Source organism: Corylus avellana, chromosome 2 (assembly GCF_965113065.1).
Source record: "Corylus avellana chromosome 2, dhCorAvel1.hap1.2, whole genome shotgun sequence".
NCBI lineage: Eukaryota > Viridiplantae > Streptophyta > Magnoliopsida > Fagales > Betulaceae > Corylus > Corylus avellana.
In genome coordinates this window covers 40,411,837-40,434,516 of record NC_142491.1, presented here as the reverse complement: position 1 = coordinate 40,434,516, position 22,680 = coordinate 40,411,837, and the positions used below count along the sequence as shown (strand labels likewise).

Sequence of the window (22,680 nt, the reverse complement as noted above, 5' to 3'; positions counted from 1 at the left end):
GATGGGAGGAGGTTACCAAATAGGTTGACCAAAAGAAGATGATTTCCAAGCTTGGAGATGGGTCCAAATGACATTTGAGATTGACTTCAAAGTATTGGAGATCTTAATTTTATCCGTTCATAAAGTTGATTGCAATAATGCTAATTGGTATGCGCATAAATTAACTCGAAAAAAAAGTGTAAAAATCTCATTCCCTTTAGAATCCAATGTATTAGGTTCATGTGTATCTTCTGGTCCCAATTCCATACCACAATATCCAATAATCATTCCTTATCTTTTATAGTTTTTGCAATTATCGCCTTCAACTTTAAAAAGTGTCAATTTAGGATTATCATCTTTTAAAAGTTTGCATTAATGTCACCTCTTCTATTCAAATTCAGTGTTAAATCCTAATAGAGAAAGTGAAATCCCCAAAATACATAGTCAAAATTCAAGGTATTTTTGTAATTTTATAAATATATTAAGGGTATTTTGGGGATTTTACTCATCAACGCTAAATTTTGAAGGGAGGGTTGATATTGCAAATTTATGAAAAGATAATAACCCTAAATTGGTTTAAGTTTATGGCTATGTTTGCAAAAGTGACGAAAAAACCAAGGGTGGTAAATAAAGTTTTCCATTTTTATAAATAACGTTAAGCGTATAATAAAATTGTAGTAAATTGATGAATCTACCGTTGAATTTGTATGTGGTTGGATGAGAAATTGTGGAGTCGGTCAAACGCAATCTAAAAAAATCTATAATAAAAACAAAGTTGGAACCAAAATTCTGGCCAGACAAATTAAGTGGTAGCATGAGTCTTGTCGGTATATTTTCTCTATAATCTTGCTGTCATTGTTGAAACTGACGCTTCCTTCATTCATATGTATTCCTGTCCTTTCACGTTGATTATTATTGTTAATAATATTGCTTCATTTTCTTTTCTCCCCCGGGCATATGAAATGGTAATTAAGAAGATGATTATTACAACTTCAAAGATTTTTATTACTGTCCAAACAATTTTTCAAAAATTGAATGACACCTACAAATAATTAGTGTTGATTAAAAAAAGAGTAAAGTCTACTTAACCCCTTCAAATTACCACCCCAATGACAATCTATCCTTTAAACTATCAATTGCGACAATTTATCCCTCAAACTACAAAAACAATGACAATGTATCATCAATTTTAACAAAATGACAAAATTACCCTTATTAAAATAAAAACAAAAATACTAAAATTTAATTTTTTTTTCAAAATTTTAAGGGTATTTTTGTCTTATTGAAAATTCTATAGGGGTGATTTCGTTATTTTGCTAGCATTGGGGGGGGGGTACATTGTCATTGTTTTGGTAGTTTAAGGGGCAAATTATTGTAATTAATAGTTTGAGGGATAGATTGTCATTGGAGTGGTAGTTTGAGGGGGTTAAGTTAACTTTACCTTTAAAAAAAAGTGTTATAAAGAAGATGAAATTAACCCTGGAGTCTGTCTATGCGACTGCCAAATCGAGGCAGCCAAGCGTCGTCCAACGAGTGGCTGCCTCTAAAAAATAAAAAAATAAAAATGGAAATGAAAATTCTGTGTTTTTTTTTTGTTAGCTAAATTTTCATGAGCTAATATTTGGGTTCTAATGCCTCAAAACTCATTTTTGATTCAAAACTAAAACCTAGGAGTGGAAGGTTAACCCTTTAAGAATGGTATCATCCTAAAAGGAATCAATTATCTTAAATTTGGTGCTAATGCCTCAAATTCGGTCATCCATAATTCTCCTTGTAACCTCTTTCCTCTTCAATTAACAAAAATAAATAAATAAATAAAAAATGGCATACGCTTGGCTGACTTAATTTGACAGCCGAAAATCTCTACTCTTAACCATGATATTGATTTCTACCATAAAGCAAACAAAAAATATATAAAGAAAGTAACCATGTTGTTAAAACTTAAAACCCACTGGTCTTAACAAACCCTGTCGTTTTCCTCCAAAAAAAAAAAAAAAAGAAGAAGAAAGAAAGAAGGAAAGAAATAACGTTTGTTAAGACCAAGGGTTTAAGACATTTGGTAATACATATATATATATATAGCTCAGGGAAATCTGTGATTCACATTTGTTTAAAGAGAAATGCTAAAAACTGCATTCCCATTTTACCGTGTTCACGTGGGAGTGCATATTTTACTGTTTTCACGTGGTTAATCTAAAAATTGCCCTCTTCAATGCCTGGAAGCGTGCAAAAACAGGCCACTACGGCATCTGATACTAAAAGTGCATAAGCCAATCGAGCGGCATTCCAGAGATCCCAACATTGTCAAATAGACGGCGCTGATATGAGCACACAACCATGTGATGTGAAGTACGAGGGAGTAGATGACAAAATATCGCTATTACGTGACAGGAAAAACCAGAGTTCAATTATTTGGAGAGAAATCTCCAAAGCTAATCGAAGTGAGAGGCGTTTAACATTTCTTGGAGTGTAAGATTATTGGCATCCATGAAAGAGCCGCCTTGGGCGACTACCCTGCAAGATGTTGATTTTGCCTTTCTCAGTCAGGACTGTCCACTAGATTGACATTTGGAACCCCTTATCTCTCAAAGTTGTCAACTCTTGAATTTTATCAGTTGGAATGGGAATACTGTTGGAAATAATTTTGGATGGTGCACAAATTCTCATTGATATAAAATAATTATAATATGAATATTAACAATAAAATAAATAAAATACAATAGATGAAAATAGAGTATGGAAAGATCTCACAATGCTATAGAATCACGCAAGAGCGTTGTCCTTAAAGGTTGATTCGTGCCTCCCGGAGTGAATAACTCGGTGCGATCGGATCATTTGACACGCAACCTCCCAGGATTAGACTATAGCGTCTACCTTCGTTAAGGACGCACTTCCAATAACGAAGAGTAATAGAACAACCCAAATCTTTTCTTGTAGAACAACAAATACATAATTGAAAACATAGAAATAATATATATATATCTCAAATGCTCTTTTGTGTATGTTATATTGACAAGAAGGTTGGCTTAATATATAGAAATGAAGCTCACGTTTTCCTTCTTAAAGAGAATCTTTTAATATCCAAAGCCTTGAATGACTTCATGACCAAACGGTAAAAAATGCTTGGAAACCATAAAAAATCATTAGACCTTGTTAATGTCAAAGGTCAAAACTGTTGAACAATTAAAACCATGGAATTGTTAATGGCCAACGGCTAGAAACAATAAAAGTGAAAATCAACGTATGGAGAAACTCAATGCCCTTAATGACCAAACGGTCACAAAAAATTATTTCTCAAAGAAGCCACTAGCAAATATCAAACAAAGAATAAAAGGGCTTATGGAAAAAGAAAACAAGAAAACAATTTGTTTGTAACACACATATATTACAACAATCCCCCACATGTTACAAACAATAAAATAAAGGAGATTGAAAGCATGCATCGATGTGGTACCCGAAGGTTTTAACCGCACCTAGGATAAATAAGTAGGAACTTAATGAATCATGGTAGAGTTAAACTCTTTTAACCAAATCCACAAGTTAAACAAACTTATCATCCACATAACTTTCTCCAAAAACAAAAAATTAAATCAAATCAAATAAACAAAAGTCAAATCAAATCAAATCAAGAAAATTGGGTTGTTCTATAGCGGGTTGGCGCCTTATACAGGCCATGCGCCTCTGGGCTTCATGAGTGCTCTAGAGACTTGACAAAGTCTCATAGGAGGCGGCACCACCTCCACACTCACATAGGTGGCGTCTATCAAGAATGTGTGCAGAGAACATCCCATCCCAAGAAGTAGGGACTATGGACCCATTAAGAGTTTTAAACTCATCCTTACTCACTCTGCATCTTTTGTTATTACACCATAAAATAGCTTTCATGAGCGCTCTAGAGACCTACCCAAGTCTCATAGGAGATAGCAACTCCACACTCATATAGGTGGTATCCATCAAGAGTGTGTGCAGGGAACACCCCATCCCAACAGGTAGGGACTATGGATCCATTAAGAGCTTTAAGCTCATTCTTAATCACTCTGCATCTTGTACTGTCTTACACCATAGGGATGGACTCATAACTAATCTTTTCAACAAGATAGTTAATAAACATAAATTGACAGTACCATATCTCATTTCACTTGTAACTTCGTTTCCCATTAAACCTCATTCATGGGATCTCCAATCGCAAAGGTTGGGTATCAATCACAGTGTCATGATTTGGGTATCAGTCCTATCCCCCTCGATGCTTCTCTCACTAGCTTTCTTGCTAGTGGCTTGGTCAAAGAATCTGCAGAATTCTTTTATGACCTCACAAAGTCCATGGACATATACCGGTCTCAATAAGCTGCCTCACAATATTGTGCACTTTCTTATTATAAATTATTTGCTCGAGCTTTGGCAGCCTGAAAATCACAATAAACACATAGGTGGAACTGTGTTAGCTTATAAAGACAAATAAATTAACCAATAGGTTCTTAGCCATTCATCTTCAGTTTCTGCCTTCTCCAAGGCAATTAACTCTGACTCCATAGTAAACCTTGCTATGCAATTCTTTTTTAAGGACTTCCAAGAGATAACTATTTTAGCCAAAGTAAACACATAGCCACTAGTAGGCTTTGCTTATCTGAATCAAAAATCCAGTTAGCATCACAATATCCTTTCAAAATAACAGGATAATCACAACATGACAAACCAAAATTAATTGTGCCTTTAAAGTATCTCAACAATTTAGAGATAGCATCTCAATGCTCAATACCATGATTATGAGTATATCTACTCAATCTACTAACAATATATGTAATATATATCAAGGCATATACAGTTTGTCAAAACATCAAGCTATTAATGATTTGTGCATATTTTTCTTGCAAAGCACAATCACCGTGATTCTTAACCAAATATATTTTTGAATCATATGGTGTAAACATAGGCGGATAATCAAAGTGCTCATATCTTTTAAGCATCTTTCGAGCATAATATATCTGAGATAAAATAATGTAATAATTATCTCTAATAACCTTAATGTCCAACATGACATTCGCTTTACCTATGTCTTACCTATCAAAATTAGATGCAAGAAATCTTTTAACTTCATGCACAACATCAATGTTAGTTCACAAAATAAGCAAGTCATAAATATAAACAAATAATGACACGTTCATTATTGTAAAACTTGCTATGCATTTACTTGCATCATTAATCAAATATAAATTAAACAATATCACCTTGTCAAACTTTTCATGCCATTGTTTAGGAGCTTGTTTTAATCCATACCGGGGATTACTAGTCCCTTGGGCAGCTCCATATAAATCTCTTCATTGTTTAGAAAAATAACTTTGACATCCATTTGATGTCCAACAAGTTTATAAATATAAGCAATGGCAAATAACATTCTAATACATGCAATTTTAGTAACCGGAAAATAAGTATCAAATAATCAACATATGCATTTACTTGTAGCTTTTAGCTACCAAGTCTACCATATGCTTATCTATTATATCATCCGGTTTAAGCTTATTCTTAACCACCTATTTATAACCAATTGATTTGGTCTTAGAAGGTAACTCAACGAGTTCCCAAACATGGTTAGACATAATTTATTCCAATTTATTATTTATAGCTTCTAACCAAAAAATGCATCAACTAGAGATTTAATTGTTTCATCATAACATGTCAGATCATCATCAATAATATAAACAATAAAATCATTACCGAGATTCCTTCCGTTCTAGCTCCTTTGCTTCTTCTCAATTCTTATACATCATCAACAATTTATTAGAAGCAACAGAAAATTTATAAAATAATTTTTCCTTATTTTTCAAAGGAAACACATGCTCAAGAAAAATAGCATTTTTAGATTCAATAATAGTATTTTAATCTAAAACATCACTTTTGATAATAAGGAATCTATAGCATGAACTATTACATGCAAAACTAATAAAATCACAATCATAGGTTTTTAAAACCAAGTTTCTACATTTTAAGTTTGAGTAACATAACATTTGCCAAACACCCCCACACTTCGAGGTACTCCAAACAATGCTTATAAATGTGACAAAAAAAATAATGGCTTCCCCCCACACTTTGGTGAATAGCCCAAAAATGACAATCATAGCATTCATCATTTATTCCAATATTCTAATTTCTTTTAATTCCTTTAATGTAGCCAAGATTTACATGTATTAATCTATCATGCTAAATATTAATGGAATAAACCAAATAGTCACAATAAAATAGATTTTCATTAATAGCACACAAATGCTTTAAGAAATGACTTCCATGAGCTCATTTTTCTCTAAGTGTGATATGTCATTTACTCTTATTTCTTTTCTATCAATTGACAGTTTTTTAAAGCTATTTAAAAAAATAGTAATCACCACTTGTGATTTTTAGACATGAGTCTTATAAATAGAAGTTGCATATTACAAGCTCTATCAAGATATTAAAAGAAAATCTTTTTAACTAAAGCTCCAATAAATATGCAAAGTATCAAGCCCAACCAAATAATAATCAACTATTATTGGCTCATTGTCATAAATATGTTATTGGTATCATTCTTATGACATGATAAATTTCTCAAATACCAAATGAACCTTAATAAGAACATCAATAATCACATATATTTTATTTTGAATCATCATATCAGAGAAATTTGAAAGCTAAATGATATATATGAGGAATTACCAAATAACTTATAGTGTTTATGCTAATATAGCATGTCATAGCTAACATAAATGCTAGATACTATTTCTTTTTTGAAATAGATGAATCAATAGAAGCCACCGCTTATCATATACAAATTCATGTAATTATAAAATTTTGCACCAGCTTTAATTCAATCAAGGAGGACCATCATAACTTCAAAATTTTTTTTTATTTATTTAATAAATGAAATTGTATATTATGTTTTGAAAAAAATAAATCAAGATCTATGAATCATAATTTAAGAACTCACAGCGGAGCCAACTATTTTACCAATATCCTCCAAAATAGATTGTCGCCACTACACACCAATTAGGTGTCGTGAGAACCGATTAACTCAATACGCGCACCATATCTCATTTTCCTATCATATGCTTTCCTGCAAGAATCTTTAGCAATGTAGTATTCTCTGCACACAATTAGCAACGTCTATGTATTTTTTCCATCACAAAAATGAATAATCACTCACAGTTATTATTATTAATTTACATTGATGTTTTCTAGCCAAGCTTAGCACAACATAACAAAAAATGCTAAGTTCTAAAAAATCCATAAAAGGCTTAACTCTTTTTATTGTAAGAATAGTAACCCAACAACAAAAGATTATTTGACAATCAATGAATTGAGTTCAAATAATTGAAAACTCTTACAATCAAAATATTTTCATTTTCAACAACTACACAAGAAATTAAATTCTTTTTTTTGATAAATGAATACAAAATCTTTCCACTCAAATATTTGATTTCATCTTTCTCATATGCGAATTGCATACTACAAACTCTTATAGTATTTGCCTTCTTATAAGTTTAAATAATATTGTTATGATACTAATCAAAATATTTGTGCAATCATCATGGTCAACCTTTAAGATTGTTGGAAATAATTTTGGATGGTGCACAAATTCTCATTGATATAAAATAATTATAATATGAATATTAACAATAAAATAAATAAAATACAATAGATGAAAATAGAGTATGGAAAGATCTCACAATGCTATAGAATCACGCAAGAGCGTTGTCCTTAAAGGTTGATTCGTGCCTCCCGGAGTGAATAACTCGGTGCGATCGGATCATTTGACACGCAACCTCCCAGGATTAGACTATAGCGTCTACCTTCGTTAAGGACGCACTTCCAATAACGAAGAATAATAGAACAACCCAAATCTTTTCTTGTAGAACAACAAATACATAATTGAAAACATAGAAATAATATATATATATATCTCAAATGCTCTTTTGTGTATGTTATATTGACAAGAAGGTTGGCTTAATATATAGAAATGAAGCTCACGTTTTCCTTCTTAAAGAGAATCTTTTAATATCCAAAGCCTTGAATGACTTCATGACCAAACGGTAAAAAATGCTTGGAAACCATAAAAAATCATTAGACCTTGTTAATGTCAAAGGTCAAAACTGTTGAACAATTAAAACCATGGAATTGTTAATGGCCAACGGCTAGAAACAATAAAAGTGAAAATCAATAGAAACAATAAAAGTGAAAATCAACGTATGGAGAAACTCAATGCCCTTAATGACCAAACGGTCACAAAAAATTATTTCTCAAAGAAGCCACTAGCAAATATCAAACAAAGAATAAAAGGGCTTATGGAAAAAGAAAACAAGAAAACAATTTGTTTGTAACACATATATTACAACAAATACTTCCAAACACATCATTGGTAGCGGCTCACTTGGCGAGATGGTTTGTACTTCTAAAAACTTTTGTAGCATTCCAAGCTTGAAAGTAGTGTAGTTTCAACTGAAACAAAATAGTCACCCTCAATCAACAAATTGTTGCAACCTTGAGAGATAGCAAGATCTTTCCTGTAAGAGCAGCTATGAATTCTCCCTTGTTCAAATCAGTGGAATGAAGTTTTTTGATAAATGCTGAGATCAGTGGCGGAGCCACATAAGAATTTGGGGGTGCCAAAAGATTCTAATTTTTTTTTTCCCAAAAATTAAAAAATAAAAAATAAAAAAATCCGAGGATGTTGGTAAACTTTAATAATGCCGAAACTTAATACATATGTATGGTAACCAAAAAAAATCCTTATTTAATACATATGTATGATAAACTTTAATATTCATACGATTGTTTATTTTGTTGTTTAATGTTTATAAACTTTGATTGTCTCTTACGGGGTCGTGATTTAACTTGAAAATTTTAGGTTCATGAATAAACTTTAAGTTTATGAATTGATTGATTTAACTTGATGAAAGCTTCAATTTATATTCGATACTTGATGATTTTGTACTTCTAAGAAACCGTAAAGTGCAGTTCTAGACACTTTTTTTTTTTTGCTATATATAGTGCCGACACGTTACATTTCTAATATATCAATTTGAGCACATATTTATGAACTTTTATAGATATTTTTTTGTGATGCATATATTATGTGAATTACTAAATTTTTTGGGTGGAGAAAATTTTAGGATGCTAAAAAAATTTTAGCGGCACCCTCAATATAAATTGTCTGGCTCCCCCATTGGCTGAGATGATTTTACCTAAGGAGTTGCTTAGGACAGGAGCAGTGGTTGAAAAATAAGCATTTTAGTAGCAACATCAAGTTAATCTTCAAATAACCTTTGGGATGGGAGGAGGTTACCAAATAGGTTGACCAAAAGAGATGATTTCCAAGCTTGGAGATGGGTCCAAATGACATTTGAGATTGACTTCAAAGTATTGGAGATCTTAATTTTATCCGTTCATAAAGTTGATTGCAATAATGCTAATTGGTATGCGCATAAATTAACTCGAAAAAAAAGTGTAAAAATCTCATTCCCTTTAGAATCCAATGTATTAGGTTCATGTGTATCTTCTGGTCCCAATTCCATACCACAATATCCAATAATCATTCCTTATCTTTTATAGTTTTTGCAATTATCGCCTTCAACTTTAAAAAGTGTCAATTTAGGATTATCATCTTTTAAAAGTTTGCATTAATGTCACCTCTTCTATTCAAATTCAGTGTTAAATCCTAATAGAGAAAGTGAAATCCCTAAAATACATAGTCAAAATTCAAGGTATTTTTGTAATTTTATAAATATATTAAGGGTATTTTGGGGATTTTACTCATCAACGCTAGATTTTGAAGGGAGGGTTGACATTGCAAATTTATGAAAAGATAGTAACCCTAAATTGGTTTAAGTTTAAGGCTATGTTTGCAAAAGTGATGAAAAAACCAAGGGTGGTAAATAAAGTTTTTCATTTTTATAAATAACGTTAAGCGTATAATAAAATTGTAGTAAATTAATGAATCCACGATTGAATTTGTATGTGGTTGGATGAGAAATTGTGGAGTCGGTCAAGCGCAATCTAAAAAAATCTATAATAAAAACAAAGTTGGAACCAAAATTCTGGCCAGACAAATTAAGTGGTAGCATGAGTCTTGTCGAGTTGTCGGTATATTTTCTCTATAATCTTGCTGTCATTGTTGAAACTGACGCTTCCTTCATTCATATGTATTCCTGTCCTTTCACGTTGATTATTATTGTTAATAATATTGCTTCATTTTCTTTTCTCCCCCGGGCATATGAAATGGTAATTAAGAAGATGATTATTACAACTTCAAAGATTTTTATTACTGTCCAAACAATTTTTCAAAAATTTAATGACACCTACAAATTAGTGTTGATTAAAAAAAGGGTAAAGTCCACTTAACCCCTTTAAACTACTACTCCAATGACAATCTACCCCATAAACTATTAATTGCGACAATTTATCTCCCAAACTACCAAAACAATGACAATGTATCCTCAATTTTAACAAAATGACAAAATTACCCTTATTAAAATAAAAACAAAAATACTAATTTTTTTTTTTTTTTTTCCAAATTCTTAAGGGTATTTTTGTTTTATTAAAAATTCTATAGAGGTAATTTCATTATTTTGCTACCATTGGGGGGTACATTGTCATTGTTTTAGTAGTTTAAGAGTTAAATTGTCGTAATTGATAGTTTGAGGGGTAGATTGTTATTGGAGTGATAGTTTGAGGGAGTTAAGTGGACTTTACCCTAAAAAAAAGTACTATAAAGAAGATGAAATTAACCATGGAGTCCGTCTATGCGACTGCTATAAATTTTTATGAGCTAATATTTGGGTTCTAATGCTTCAAAACTCGTTTTTTGAATTCAAAATTAAAACCTAGGGGTGGAAGGTTAACCATTTAGGGATGATATTACCTTAAAAGGATTCGGTCATCCTAAATTTGGTGCTAATGCCTCAAATTCGGTCATCCATAATCTCCCTTATAACCTTTTTCCTCTTCAATTAACAAAAATAAATAAAAAATAAAAAAATGATAGACACTTGGCTGACTCAATTTAGCAGCCGAAAATCTCTACTCTTAACCATGGTATTGATTTCTACCATAAAGCAATATATATATATAAAGAAAGTAACCATGTTGTTAAAACTTAAAACCCACTGGTCTTAACAAACCCTGTCTTTGGTAAGAAATAACGTTTGTTAAGACCAAGGGTTTAAGATATTTGGTAATACATATATAGCTCAGGGAAATCTGTGATTCACATTTGTCTAAAGAGAAATGCTAAATGCTGCATTCCTATTTTACCTTGTTCACGTGGGAGTGCATATTTTACTGTATTCACGTGGTTAATCCAAAAGTTGAATGGCACTACACGTCAACTCAATAAAATGGAGTGTGGTTTTTAGCGTTACTCTTATCTGAAAGGGTCTCGGAGAATCCTAAACAAAATGACCTTATATATGCTTGTCAGCTCTGGCTAAACCGATCCTGCTTCGGCTCAAAACTTTCATCATTCTTAGGCCTTGTGTTCATAAGAACCTGTTGGAGAATAAATTTAAATTATATATGTATACCATGTGTTTGTGTAAATGCAGCACTGAGAGAGAGAAGTGATGGAAATCTCACCTTCCTAAGCATGGTATTTTCATTGATTAAAGTTGAGATCTTCTCTTCTAACTTGGAGTTTCTGTCCTGCAATTCATTGGCTCTTGATTCCAGCTCATTCACATATACCTTCTTCCTTTCTCTGGCTTGCTGAGCAGACACTCTGTTCCTAAGCAACCTATAGTAAGAGGAGAAATGTTATGATATTAAAGGGGTCGAAGCATGAATATGAAATATATTGAGATTTAATATTAAATTAATTAAAAAAATAATAAAACTAGTGTCCATTCAATCTGGCGCTGAATCTCTGCATATATTGAGATTTAATATATATATATATATATATATATATATATATATATATATATATATACCTCTTGAGGCGTCTATACTCTTTGTCAGCAGGGTTTCGTCCCCGGCGGCGCTTCCCGGATAACCCAATCTGGCGCTGAATCTCTGCATTTTTCTCATGCTCATTGTGGCCGAAAAGATTTGTCATGGCAGAAGAATTCATTGGCGGTGGAGCCTCCACGTCAGGAACCGTGAACAAATCTTCATCGCTGGATTCTACAGATAAAAAAAAACAAGAAAAAAAACAACAAATTTCATAATTATTGATAATAAGTGGAAATTAATCAACGTTTAATTTTATGCAATGCACCAACCAACTTTGCTCTTCTTGTGGGGAAGGAAAGACCGGGAGAAAGGGCTGCTGCTGCTGCTGTTGTTACTGAGCCTCCTCCAAGTAGAGGAGGCGGCGGTGGCGTCGTCCGCCATCTGAGCTTGTTGCTGCTCCTGCTGCTCGTTGGCGGATTCCGGCAGGGAATTAGTGGCCTCACCATGATCTGCGGCGCCTCTGGGAAGAGACATATCTCTAGCTAGGAAGCAAGCTCTTGTGAATGAACAACAAAATATTGCAGAAACTCAGATATTCGAGTTGTTTGGAAGGTATAAAAAAAAAAAAAAAGTTTGGTTGATAAACGAACACGTTGAGGTTGAGAAAGCCGCCACTTTTCTTTTGCCCTGCCTGCCCTATTGGAAAAGTCAAAAGTGAAATAAATATTGCGATTTTGACTCCCTGATTACTCAGACTATTTTCTTCTGGAGGAATTGGAATGAAAACGACCCATGAAATCATCTTCTTCTTACCAAAAGACAAATGATAATCTATTATTATAATAATATTAATGAGAATATGTAGTGCACGTCAGTTCCTTCATCTATAATCTATAATCTATCATCTATCATCGTTGGTTTGGTGTGGCTCCTGGGGTCTGGGGTCCTTCAACATAGGCTTCCCTTCTGGCCGTTGTCTAAATTCATGAATCATACACAAACATGTGCAAATTATTGTCACTCGACCAAAGGGGGAAGAATCAGTAATTTGCGGTTTTTTTTTTTTTCCTTAAAGATGCAATGTATATTGTATATATAATACAACATTGTTATCTTAGTGCTATGATGTGGCCGTGCGGCCGGTGCGCATCAGCCTATTGAATTATTTTTTTAATAAGGATTGATCCAAGAGCTGACAATGTGCAAAAATATTTGACACGTAACTTTAATTATTGAGTATTTATATATATTATACTCATATCTCATTAGCCTGATCTGGCAGTACGCATCAGGTTTTTTTATTCTTTTCTTTTACAAGAATTGATCCAAGAGCTTATGGGGTGCAAAAATATTTGACATGCATGATGTGAAGGTGTGCATCAGTCTTTTGATTTTTTTTTTTTTTTTTTCTTTTAATAAGGGTTGATCTAAAGGCGGATGGAAACTCTCATATGAGTCCAGTAAAATGTGGGTGTAGTTTGTAACTCTTAGAGGGAAAAGTTAGTTGTGGTTGAATAAGGGTTGTGGCTGGAATTGGGCCACAGCTAAAATGCATATGGGCACAATTAGCTTATGACTTGTCTTTGTCATCTTGCAAGATGCATTACCCATTACCTCATATTTCATTTATGGATACGTACACCTTTTGAATATGACTCATACCTACCTATGTTTACATTCATTTGGTTAATTATGAATGAATCACTCATCCATTTTCTGGAGCCAGTAGGGCTAAACACACCAACCCCTTTGGTTTAGTTTTCGGTTCATTCCAATGGCCGTTTGTAGGAGGGTTCACTAACCGGCCGATTGACTAGGTTGTATTTGCATATATGCAAAGTGATTAAGCTGATCCATATAAACCCAGTGCATGTATGAAAGCTAATGTGAACACCTTGCCACGAAAACAATTAATTGAATAACTTTCGGCATATATAACATTATGAATAAAATCAGAATATTCGTCCGTTCAAATTTTCTCAATTGATATATGGAGTGCCCCATTCGCCAACATGTGTGCCGTCATATTTGCTTCATTTCTTGTATACATCACAAGCCAAGACCCGAAGCTTTGCAGAACAATCTCTGCCATAGTTGGTCTTCTATTTGAAAAACATGAACTATTTTTAGAGTATCACATTTCATAATAACATTTGACATTTCGTAAGCTCAAATCTCTTCCAAAAAATACTGTCTTCCAAGTTGAATAAGCTTCTGTCATTGTTGGATCAATGATAATACGAAATAGACATACACATAGATGCCAAAACCATACCCATATTGTCCATTACAATAACCCTCACACCCAATTGATTTTGTATACATCATTTGGAGGCGCTTTCCGCCATGGGAGAACAGTAGGTTGTCTTCTTACCTCCTTATTCTTGTCTTTTTGTACCGCCGTATAAAAATCCTCAACAACCTCATTCACAAGTTTTACAAGCTGCGCGAGTTCAGTGGCGGAGCCACTAAAGGCTTTGGGGGTGCCACGGCACCCCCAAAGCTTAAAATTTTTTTTTTTTTTTTTGCTATTTTTCTCCCAAGTTCCACACGGTACTCCAAAAAAAAAAAGAAAAAAAAAATTATTCTCTCCTACTTAACGCAAGTTATCGTTCGGCACCCTCAAAATTTTTTTAACGGCACCCCCAATATAAGTTGTCTGGCTCCGCCACTGCGCGAGTTGTAAAAGCTCTCTCCCAAACACTACTGTATTTCTACGTAACCATATCCTACGAGCAACTGTGCGCCTGTGGCTACAACTTCATGAATATCTTCCATTTCAAGCTTATTCCAGAGGTCACCTATCACTTGGAAAACATCTTCCTAATTGCCATCATATTTTTGTATCTTCGAAGAACTTTCTCCTCATATTGCATGAGACGATGGACAGCACTACAAGATATGATTTGTATTTTCCACCTTCACCCTACACATCGAACAAAAAGGATCTTGCACCGCCTTCCTTTTGAATAAATTTTCTTTGATTGAAAGCATATTATTGCATGCCTTCCAAGAAACACTTCACACCAGGCACGTTGAAACCCCACAAATTCTTCCAAAATTTGCTATTTTCAGAGAACCTAGAGCATTCACCCACCTCCTGTAGGGACCTTTCTTTTGAATAAATTAATCTGGAGCGGTGGGAATTTCTTTGTATAGAGTGCATATCATCTGTAATGAATCTATTAAGCACACAAACACGTGGGGTGTATGGATTGGCCCAACCCAATGCTGTCTTTCTATGTGTTGAGTCTTTTGACTACGGCATTGGACAGTCTTTAAGGGCATTCAATTCTTACAAGCCCAATTTCAACCCTATTTTTTTTTTTATTTAACTATTCGTTTTTTATTTTTCACTCATATTTTTTTCACTACCTTATTTAAATATTTTTTTCTTTTATTTTTTGAGTGAGATGTAAGTATTCTAACCCATTGCTTAAACCATTAAAAAAAAAGGGAAGAAGAAAAAAAGAAAAAAGAAAAAGTGAAAAGAAAGCAACCTTAAAAATGATTGGGAAAGATGGGTGGTTGGTTACGAAATTGTTGTTAATGCGTGATGAACTTGCCTGATTCTAGTTGATGAATTTGGATCATCTCCAGTTCATTTCAACGGAAAAATATTCAGTTAGTTATAGTAGATGAGTATTTTTGTTATCTCAAAAAAGTGAAAAAAACAAAAGGGAAAATTGCAAAATCAGTCCCTGTGGTTTACCTGATTTGCAATTAACTCCTTGTGGTATTAAAATGAACTCACGGGTCCCTGAAGTATACTAAAAAAATAATTTAGTCCATACAGTCAAATTTTGTTCATTGACTTAACAGGTTCTAATAGCGTGAAACGTCAAAACCAATAAAATTGTGATACATGTCCTATTTAAATCAGTGTCACAATAACGGAATATGTTAAATTAGTGGACGGAATTTGACTGTATAGACTAAATTGTTTTTTTTAGCATACCTCAAGGATCTTTGAGTTCATTTTGATATTACATGGAGCTAATTGTAAATCAGGTAAACCACAAGTACGAATTTTACATTTTTTCTAAAACAAAAATACCCATCCACTAGCTATAACTAATCAACACCAAACATGAGAAATTATTGCACATGTTGCCCACAAATGTCATTTAGAAAACGTAATGGAAAGGGAAACAATCTCAATTAAGCCTCCAATCAACTCAAAACAAATAACTTTTGGATTGATTAATCCCAAAAGCACTTTCACAAAGACAATTAAACTTGTATTAAAGTAAGAATAATATTTACTTCACACATGGTAATAGGCTACCGGATGATAAATAAATATATATATGTATTTTTACACCCCCTAGATTAGAGTATTTAATTTATCATATCATTACAAAATATATAGGAATCCGGTATGTGATATACCCGAATATTGTCATGGACTATCCATGCTTCAAACCGAGGGAACTTGGACACGCGCGGGACACTCCTTTCAGCTTTTGCCCTCTACATCTTAATCATCACTGATCACATCAACACAAGTCATGAGTATAACAACTTCATGGGTGTTTCCTTTAAATAGTATGATTAGGGTGCGATTACGATTAGGATTGCAGTTTTCTAGATAAAAAGTACGATTTTAAACCAAATTGCAGAAAGTGAATCACTTGGGATTACATTTTTTAAAAATTGTAAGTAATGAAGTGATTTTTTTTTTTTTGAAAACGCACAATTTTAAATGTTAAAATGTAATTTTAAAGATCAAACTGTAATTTTTCTACCCACCTCAGCATAGCAATTTTGACGGGCAATGGTCTGATTCATCGTATTTACCACCACTTCACATGATACTTTTGCCTGTTCAAATAAAAATTCAGTAATCACAATATAAACGGATTAATTAATTATATTCTGAATTATAAACGGATTAATTAATTAATTAATTATGAAATAATGAAATAAATAAATAAAGTAGTAATTTATGACAATGATAGTTTTACCAGTAGTGGGACTTGAAAGAAGAGCAGGCCCAGCTGGGCTTCTATTTTCGTAACAGTATCAAACGGCACCGTACCCTTGGCCAGGTCCTCCAGAAGGTGCACCAGGTCGGCCAGGAGCTCGACCCCGTCGAAGTCCAGCTCGGCGTCCACGTAGGACGACCCTCTGGCCCTCACGTGCCCCTGCTCCGAGCGCACGTGCCCCAGCTTCTTACCCCTGTAGCCAACCGCCACCTCAAGCGCCCTGTAGTCCATGGAGTACACGTCGGTGTTCCGGACCCGCACTGTCACGAACATGGAAATGTCCACGGCCACGCGCGGCACGGTGTGGATGTGAATGCGCTTCATCCGAAGCCGTACGATCTTCATGTCCGGCTCGGAAGGCCAAAAGAGGTACACCATGGCCGCCAGGAGGACTAGTGAAAAGGTGCAGATCATACGGCAGCGGCCACGGTTGGGGGAGGGGTAGTATGGGGTTAAAACGACGTAGCTTTGGGGTACGTGTATTGGTAAAGGGGCGTAGTAGTCGGCTTTGGGAGGCGTCGTCATGGCGGTGACCGATCGTTTCACAGTTTGGGTATTGGCGGGGTATAGACTGCAGAGGGGAAATGAAAAAGAGTTCTTAAAATTGAAGATTTTGGGGGTGCATTTGCACGACGTTTTTGTTGGTTTGCTCTTCAATTATTTTGTTTTCTTCTGCTTCATGGAAATTGCTGTGGGGTACACGCCCTATTTCCTAGTAATTCCTTCACTGTTTGGAATTTTTTTTTTTTTAATTTTTTAATTTTATTAATTAGTGAACATGAAATTGATGAGTATCCGCAGGATTTAAAGGAACAGTTACAAGCAATCGGAATCAGTTTTCCGGTTTACCTGAAGAGTTGCAGTGACAGAAGAGAATCGGCGGGAAGGAGCTCCGCAAGTTCTTCTTCAAGCTCGTAGTCTACCTCGCCATCTCCCGTACGTCATTTAAACTCAACTCTATCCTTCCCTAGTTCCCTTTACATCTTGCTGCTGCCCTCTTCTGTTTACTTCTTACTATAATCGCGCCGCTATTTTGCTTCTTCTCTTCACTAGTGATTTATGTTTGGCGATGAAACACTGGGGTCTGAGAACGTGTTTGATTATGAAAACTCGTTGAATGAAATTGGGATATAGTGGATTTGGATCCAACTGTTCACGCTTTCTGCTTGATTTATTGAAGGATTGTCAAGGGCACACCATTTTTGGTGTTCTTCCTTCATGGTGAATTTAGGATTAATAAGATTTGTTGTCGACATTGGGGAGCAGGTTTAATGATTATAAAGTTGGATTTGAAACTTAATTACTACCATATAGATTTGGTAAGATCATGCTTAGAAGTTACTCTAATTAGTTGTTGAGGCTAGTTGCAACATTTTTGTTCAAAGATATATTATTACTGCTTTCCTTTAATCTTAAAAATGAATTTTAGTTTACTGGTTTCCACTGAATCAATGGCAATGAATGAAATGGACAACCGACCAAATTATAGTTTTGGATTGCTTCAGAGAATTACTCTGTAAAATTCAATTGATGTCACTACAGAATTACTTGTGTGGCTGATGTTCTTGCCTGATACACGAGGATGTTCTTTTAACAAGTTTGGGAAACCAAATATGTCTCTTTCTCTTTTAACAAACTGGGACATCTCCGACCATAGCTATCTTAATAGCTTCTGATTCTCCTTTGCCCCACATGACATGCTCTTGCTGCGGGGTTAGTAGATGGACTTGCATCATCATCATCTCCTTCTTTCTCTCCTTGGCAGAACCTTAATGCTTCAAATTTGTTCGCTGTGTTGAGGTCCAACTTTTGCTTTGTTTCCTCTTTACAAGGGGAGGCCACTTCCTACGAATTTGTTCTCCTTTGCTTCCCCAGTGTTGCTCATCTCTTTACCAGGTGACGTCCCAGTTTCCTTTGTTCCCATTGCTGGTTTTTGCATTATGAAGAAGATGCTTCATATGTTTTTCACCAGCCAGTTCTTTCCTCTCATCTTTCAACCTCCATTGCTGCTTCTGTTAATGTTTCTTAACATGCTCGTTGCATTGCCGGTTCCTTCCCTCCAATGTCCCAGGAGCACTGACTTAGGAAATTGGAGGGAACTTTCCGGCAAGAGCTTTTCTTGAAGGTTCTTACCTAGTGTCAGTAGATTTTGAATTTAGGAAATTGGAGGGATTTTTCCCTCCCAAGCTTTCTGCTCCCGAAGCTTCAACCAAGGGGATAATCTTAGCTTCATTTTTTGGCCGATTACCTCCTACAGTCATGGTCTCTTCATTTCCTGAGTAATTATCATCTCCATTCTCCTCTTCTTCCTCATTTTCATCTCCTCCACTTCATTGTCATCCTCTCACAAATAGAACAAACACCTTGACTACTGCAGTGGAGCACTCTGAATCGCTGACTGCTGTAGCTTTGGTCTTTTACCTCCTTTGGATGATACGCCATTTCCACGGTTAGCTCCAGGGTGTTTTTTACCAGAAGTCACATCTTCATTTTCATGCTCTAGTACCTTGCCTGTCCTGACACTCCATGTCATCTGTTGGACGCTTGAACTAGCAACCAGGTGACCAGATTGCCTAATCAACTTGGTAAAATCTTCATCATAATTCCAGATTTCAGCATCTACATCCTTCATTTTAATGGCAGAAACTCCAAACCAAAATAACTCTCTACCTTCCATGGCAAAAAGAAGTTCTAGCCCTGGTTTAATCTCAAGACAGATTTCTCGATCGGTCCTCTTATAGTCTTATGGCTAGATGTTTTCATTTGGAACCACTCCTCTCTAACCCCTAAAGAAGTAGAGGCCTATTGCCATTTCTTGGATTGAATTTTCTGATATACATACGATTGTCCATCAGTATACTTATATCCACAAGGCATTAGCCCCAAATAACCAAAAAAAGAAAGAAGAAAGAATCCATTGAACACACTTAATTCTTCTAACTTAAACTCATAAATAAAGCTTACTCAATAAAGGAGAGAGGGCAATGATTCCTGCATATTAACCCAAATGCAGAATTTTGGGGGTTGGGAGTTTGGAGAAATGTCCAATTCTAGATGGTGCTTATGTTCTTTCCTTATTCATCCAACCCCTGTTTTCATGCTAATTAACTTAACTTGATTTTCACTTGTTTTTTTTTTGGTTCCCAATACATTGATTTTGAGTGCAGAAAACCGCAGACTCATGAGGCAAATAACACAGAAAATTGAACACACAAACAATTGGGTTTCATAAGCAGAATTACATATACACTGTGAGGCAGATGACACATAGACTCCATTCTCACATAATTCATCTTATAATAGTTTACAAATCACTGAAAGCTTTCCAACAGTTGAACCCCCAAATTAAAGAAGAAACCAAAAAGGGAAATGATTTGGAATGTTTTTCCGATTATTGGGGGGGGTGAAATCTAAGCACAAGCACAAGGATTATCAACGAGAAGCGTAGCAGCATCGTCATCCCCACTCCTGAAGAACAAATAGCCGATGGCGAGGCCGAGCACGACAGCCACGAAGACCCCTCCGTTGAAGGACATGACGGCCAGCATCAGCATGTACCCGATCGCGGAGTTGACCCCGAAGAGCAAAGCCCCGCCGATCCTGGCCGCCGACCACTTGCCCCCTCCTCCAAGGATCTTCCCCTGCAGAAGAGGCGCCTCGATCTGCGCCGGCGGCTTCCCGGACGAGACGATCTTGAGGCGCACGCGCCGATCCTCGAGGTACTGGTAGAAGGCGGAGACGATGAGGCAGGCGAGCAGGGTGAGGGAGTAACTGGCCCACGACGAGGTCTTCCATGAATCGAACAGGAGGGTCAAGTCCGTCCCCCAGTAGAAGGTCATGTGCATCATCTTCTCCGATTTGGAATTTTTTTTTTTTTTTTTTTTTTTTTCTTCTTCAGAGAGGAGATGAATTTAGGACGAAAAGTTGGTTGAGTGCAGGCCAGGGTAAAGAAAGATGGTTATTATGGTTACAGTACATAAGCTCGTCTTACCTAATGCTCGTACGCCTTTTGTTTTGTTTGTCTTGTTTTGGGTACTTTACGTTTGTACGACAGCGATGTGGGTTTCCGCCGTTTCGGTTCGGAAATACCCTCGCACTCCTTCGGATCTCTGATTCTCTGCTTCTTTTGGTCTATTCTGTTCCGGTTGTGATTGGGGCTTCTTTGTTAATAATATGTAGATTGGATATATATAATAAATATATAGATAATCTAGAGATAGGGCCAAATACTTGTCTATATGACATTTACCGAAACTGAACGGCCATCCTTAGGCCGGCCATAGATGGTGACTCGAGCCATCCTATTCTTATGTACATTTTTTTATTTTTTATTTTAAATAATTGTGAGCATCCTCTGCATTAATTTTTGTTATGAATTTTTATTCAATTTCCTAACAATTTGAGCAAATAATTGGTGTGAATCCTTATATATATATATATATATATATATATATATATACCCAAAAAAAAAAAAATTATATATATATACAATTTTTTTTTTTTGGTTAAATACCTAATATCCCCTGAGGTTTGGCAACTTTATTTTTACCCTCTTGGGGTTTTATTTTTATCACAGGAGCTAGCTCAAGAGTTGAGGTCTTCCCTTACCCTTATAAATGGCTAATCTCCTTAATACTCAGGCAATGTGGGACTTCCAACACGCCCCCTCACGTGAGGCGGGAGGACATCCAAGCCAACACGTGCGACAATGGGTAACGGTGGGCCACAGCCAATTAATTGGGTTAGGCTCTGATATCATGTTAAAAATGGGTCTTGGGCTTAACTCAACCCAAAAGCTAGCTCAAGAGTTCAGGTTTTTCCTCACCCTTATACATGGCTAATCTCCTTAATGCCCAGGCAATGTGGGACTTCCAACTGGTTTTGATAAATGACCAAGTTAATCAATCTGTTAGTTTACCTAACGGAATTCCACGTGGACCAATTAGATGTTGACACGTGGCTAGGGGGTGGGAAATTAACCATTACCGTTTAACCGGCCGTCTACCGGCTTCGACCGAACCAATATTAACTGTAATCGTTTAACCGGCCGTCTACCGGTTTCGACCGAACCGATATTAACCGTAACCGTTTAACCGATATTCTTATCGGTTAAAAATTGTGTACCGAAATTCTTATCGGTTCGGTTCGGTTAACCATTTGTTATCGGTTAACCGTTTTAACCGATAAGAACCTGTATGGGGGAAGGCTAGTAACAAAACTAGTCTAGTTCAATTGGTAGGGAACTAGAGCACAAGGCTCAAATCCTCGTGGTCGTGGGTTCAAGCCCCTATAGACTCTTTCTTCTTCTGTTTTTTCTTTCTTTTCCTTCTCACCATTTCTTTTTCCAATTCCCACGCCTTATATTTCTTTTCTTTTCTTTCTTTTTTTTTTTTTTCCTCCTCCCACACAGCAGACTCTTTCTTCCTCATTGTTTTTCTTTATTTTCCTTCTCTTCCCAATTCTCAAGCCACATATTTCTTTTCTTTTCTTTCTGTTTTTTTTTTTGTTTTTTTTTGTCTCCTCCTCCTACGCAGCAGACTCTTTCTTCCTCATTGTTTTTTTTTATTTTCCATCTCACCATTGCAGGAGAATGGGTTTCTTACCTCTTTTTTTTTTTTTTTTTTTTTTTCTAGTTCTCGCAACATCCGCCCCCATCTGCTCTCACATACGTCTCTTTTAGCATCAAAGATTCAATTCAGGTAATAGTTTTTACCTTTTGGTGCTTGGGGGTTAGAGAAGTAGAGAACATTGAAGAAGGTGAGATTTATAATCGGTTAACCGGTTTAACCGTGTACTGTTA

General features: G+C 35.4%; 3 protein-coding genes across 3 annotated transcripts; all 3 read right to left on the bottom strand.

Moving 5' to 3' along the window:
- Window positions 1-10,973: 10,973 nt before the first annotated feature.
- Window positions 10,974-12,506, bottom strand: HYH (HY5-homolog). The gene is made up of 4 exons (XM_059576098.2): window positions 12,222-12,506; window positions 11,931-12,123; window positions 11,578-11,734; window positions 10,974-11,490 (listed from the first exon to the last, which is right to left on the bottom strand). Exons 1-4 carry the CDS (start codon window positions 12,424-12,426, stop codon window positions 11,419-11,421), a joined length of 627 nt encoding a protein of 208 aa, XP_059432081.2. The 5' UTR covers window positions 12,427-12,506; the 3' UTR covers window positions 10,974-11,418.
- A 3,612-nt stretch (window positions 12,507-16,118) lies between these two features.
- LOC132167735 (uncharacterized) lies at window positions 16,119-17,567 on the bottom strand. The gene is made up of 3 exons (XM_059578760.2): window positions 16,860-17,567; window positions 16,645-16,716; window positions 16,119-16,382 (listed from the first exon to the last, which is right to left on the bottom strand). Exons 1-3 carry the CDS (start codon window positions 17,403-17,405, stop codon window positions 16,380-16,382), a joined length of 621 nt encoding a protein of 206 aa, XP_059434743.1. The 5' UTR covers window positions 17,406-17,567; the 3' UTR covers window positions 16,119-16,379.
- A 2,516-nt stretch (window positions 17,568-20,083) lies between these two features.
- Window positions 20,084-21,034, bottom strand: LOC132162596 (copper transporter 5.1). The gene has a single exon (XM_059572866.2). It carries the CDS (start codon window positions 20,726-20,728, stop codon window positions 20,291-20,293), a length of 438 nt encoding a protein of 145 aa, XP_059428849.1. The 5' UTR covers window positions 20,729-21,034; the 3' UTR covers window positions 20,084-20,290.
- Window positions 21,035-22,680: the final 1,646 nt, after the last annotated feature.

Excerpts from the sequence above, each read along its gene's own strand:
- HYH (XM_059576098.2), bottom strand. The coding sequence starts at position 12,426 with ATGTCTCTTCCCAGAGGCGCCGCAGATCATGGTGAGGCCACTAATTCC. Across the intron at positions 12,124-12,221 it reads CCACAAGAAGAGCAAAGTTG|AATCCAGCGATGAAGATTTG; the intron begins GTTGGTGCATTG and ends TTTTATCTGTAG. Across the intron at positions 11,735-11,930 it reads GAGTATAGACGCCTCAAGAG|GTTGCTTAGGAACAGAGTGT; the intron begins GTATATATATAT and ends CTCTTACTATAG.
- LOC132167735 (XM_059578760.2), bottom strand. The coding sequence starts at position 17,405 with ATGACGACGCCTCCCAAAGCCGACTACTACGCCCCTTTACCAATACAC. Across the intron at positions 16,717-16,859 it reads TCTTTCAAGTCCCACTACTG|GCAAAAGTATCATGTGAAGT; the intron begins GTAAAACTATCA and ends TTATTTGAACAG.
- LOC132162596 (XM_059572866.2), bottom strand. The coding sequence starts at position 20,728 with ATGATGCACATGACCTTCTACTGGGGGACGGACTTGACCCTCCTGTTC.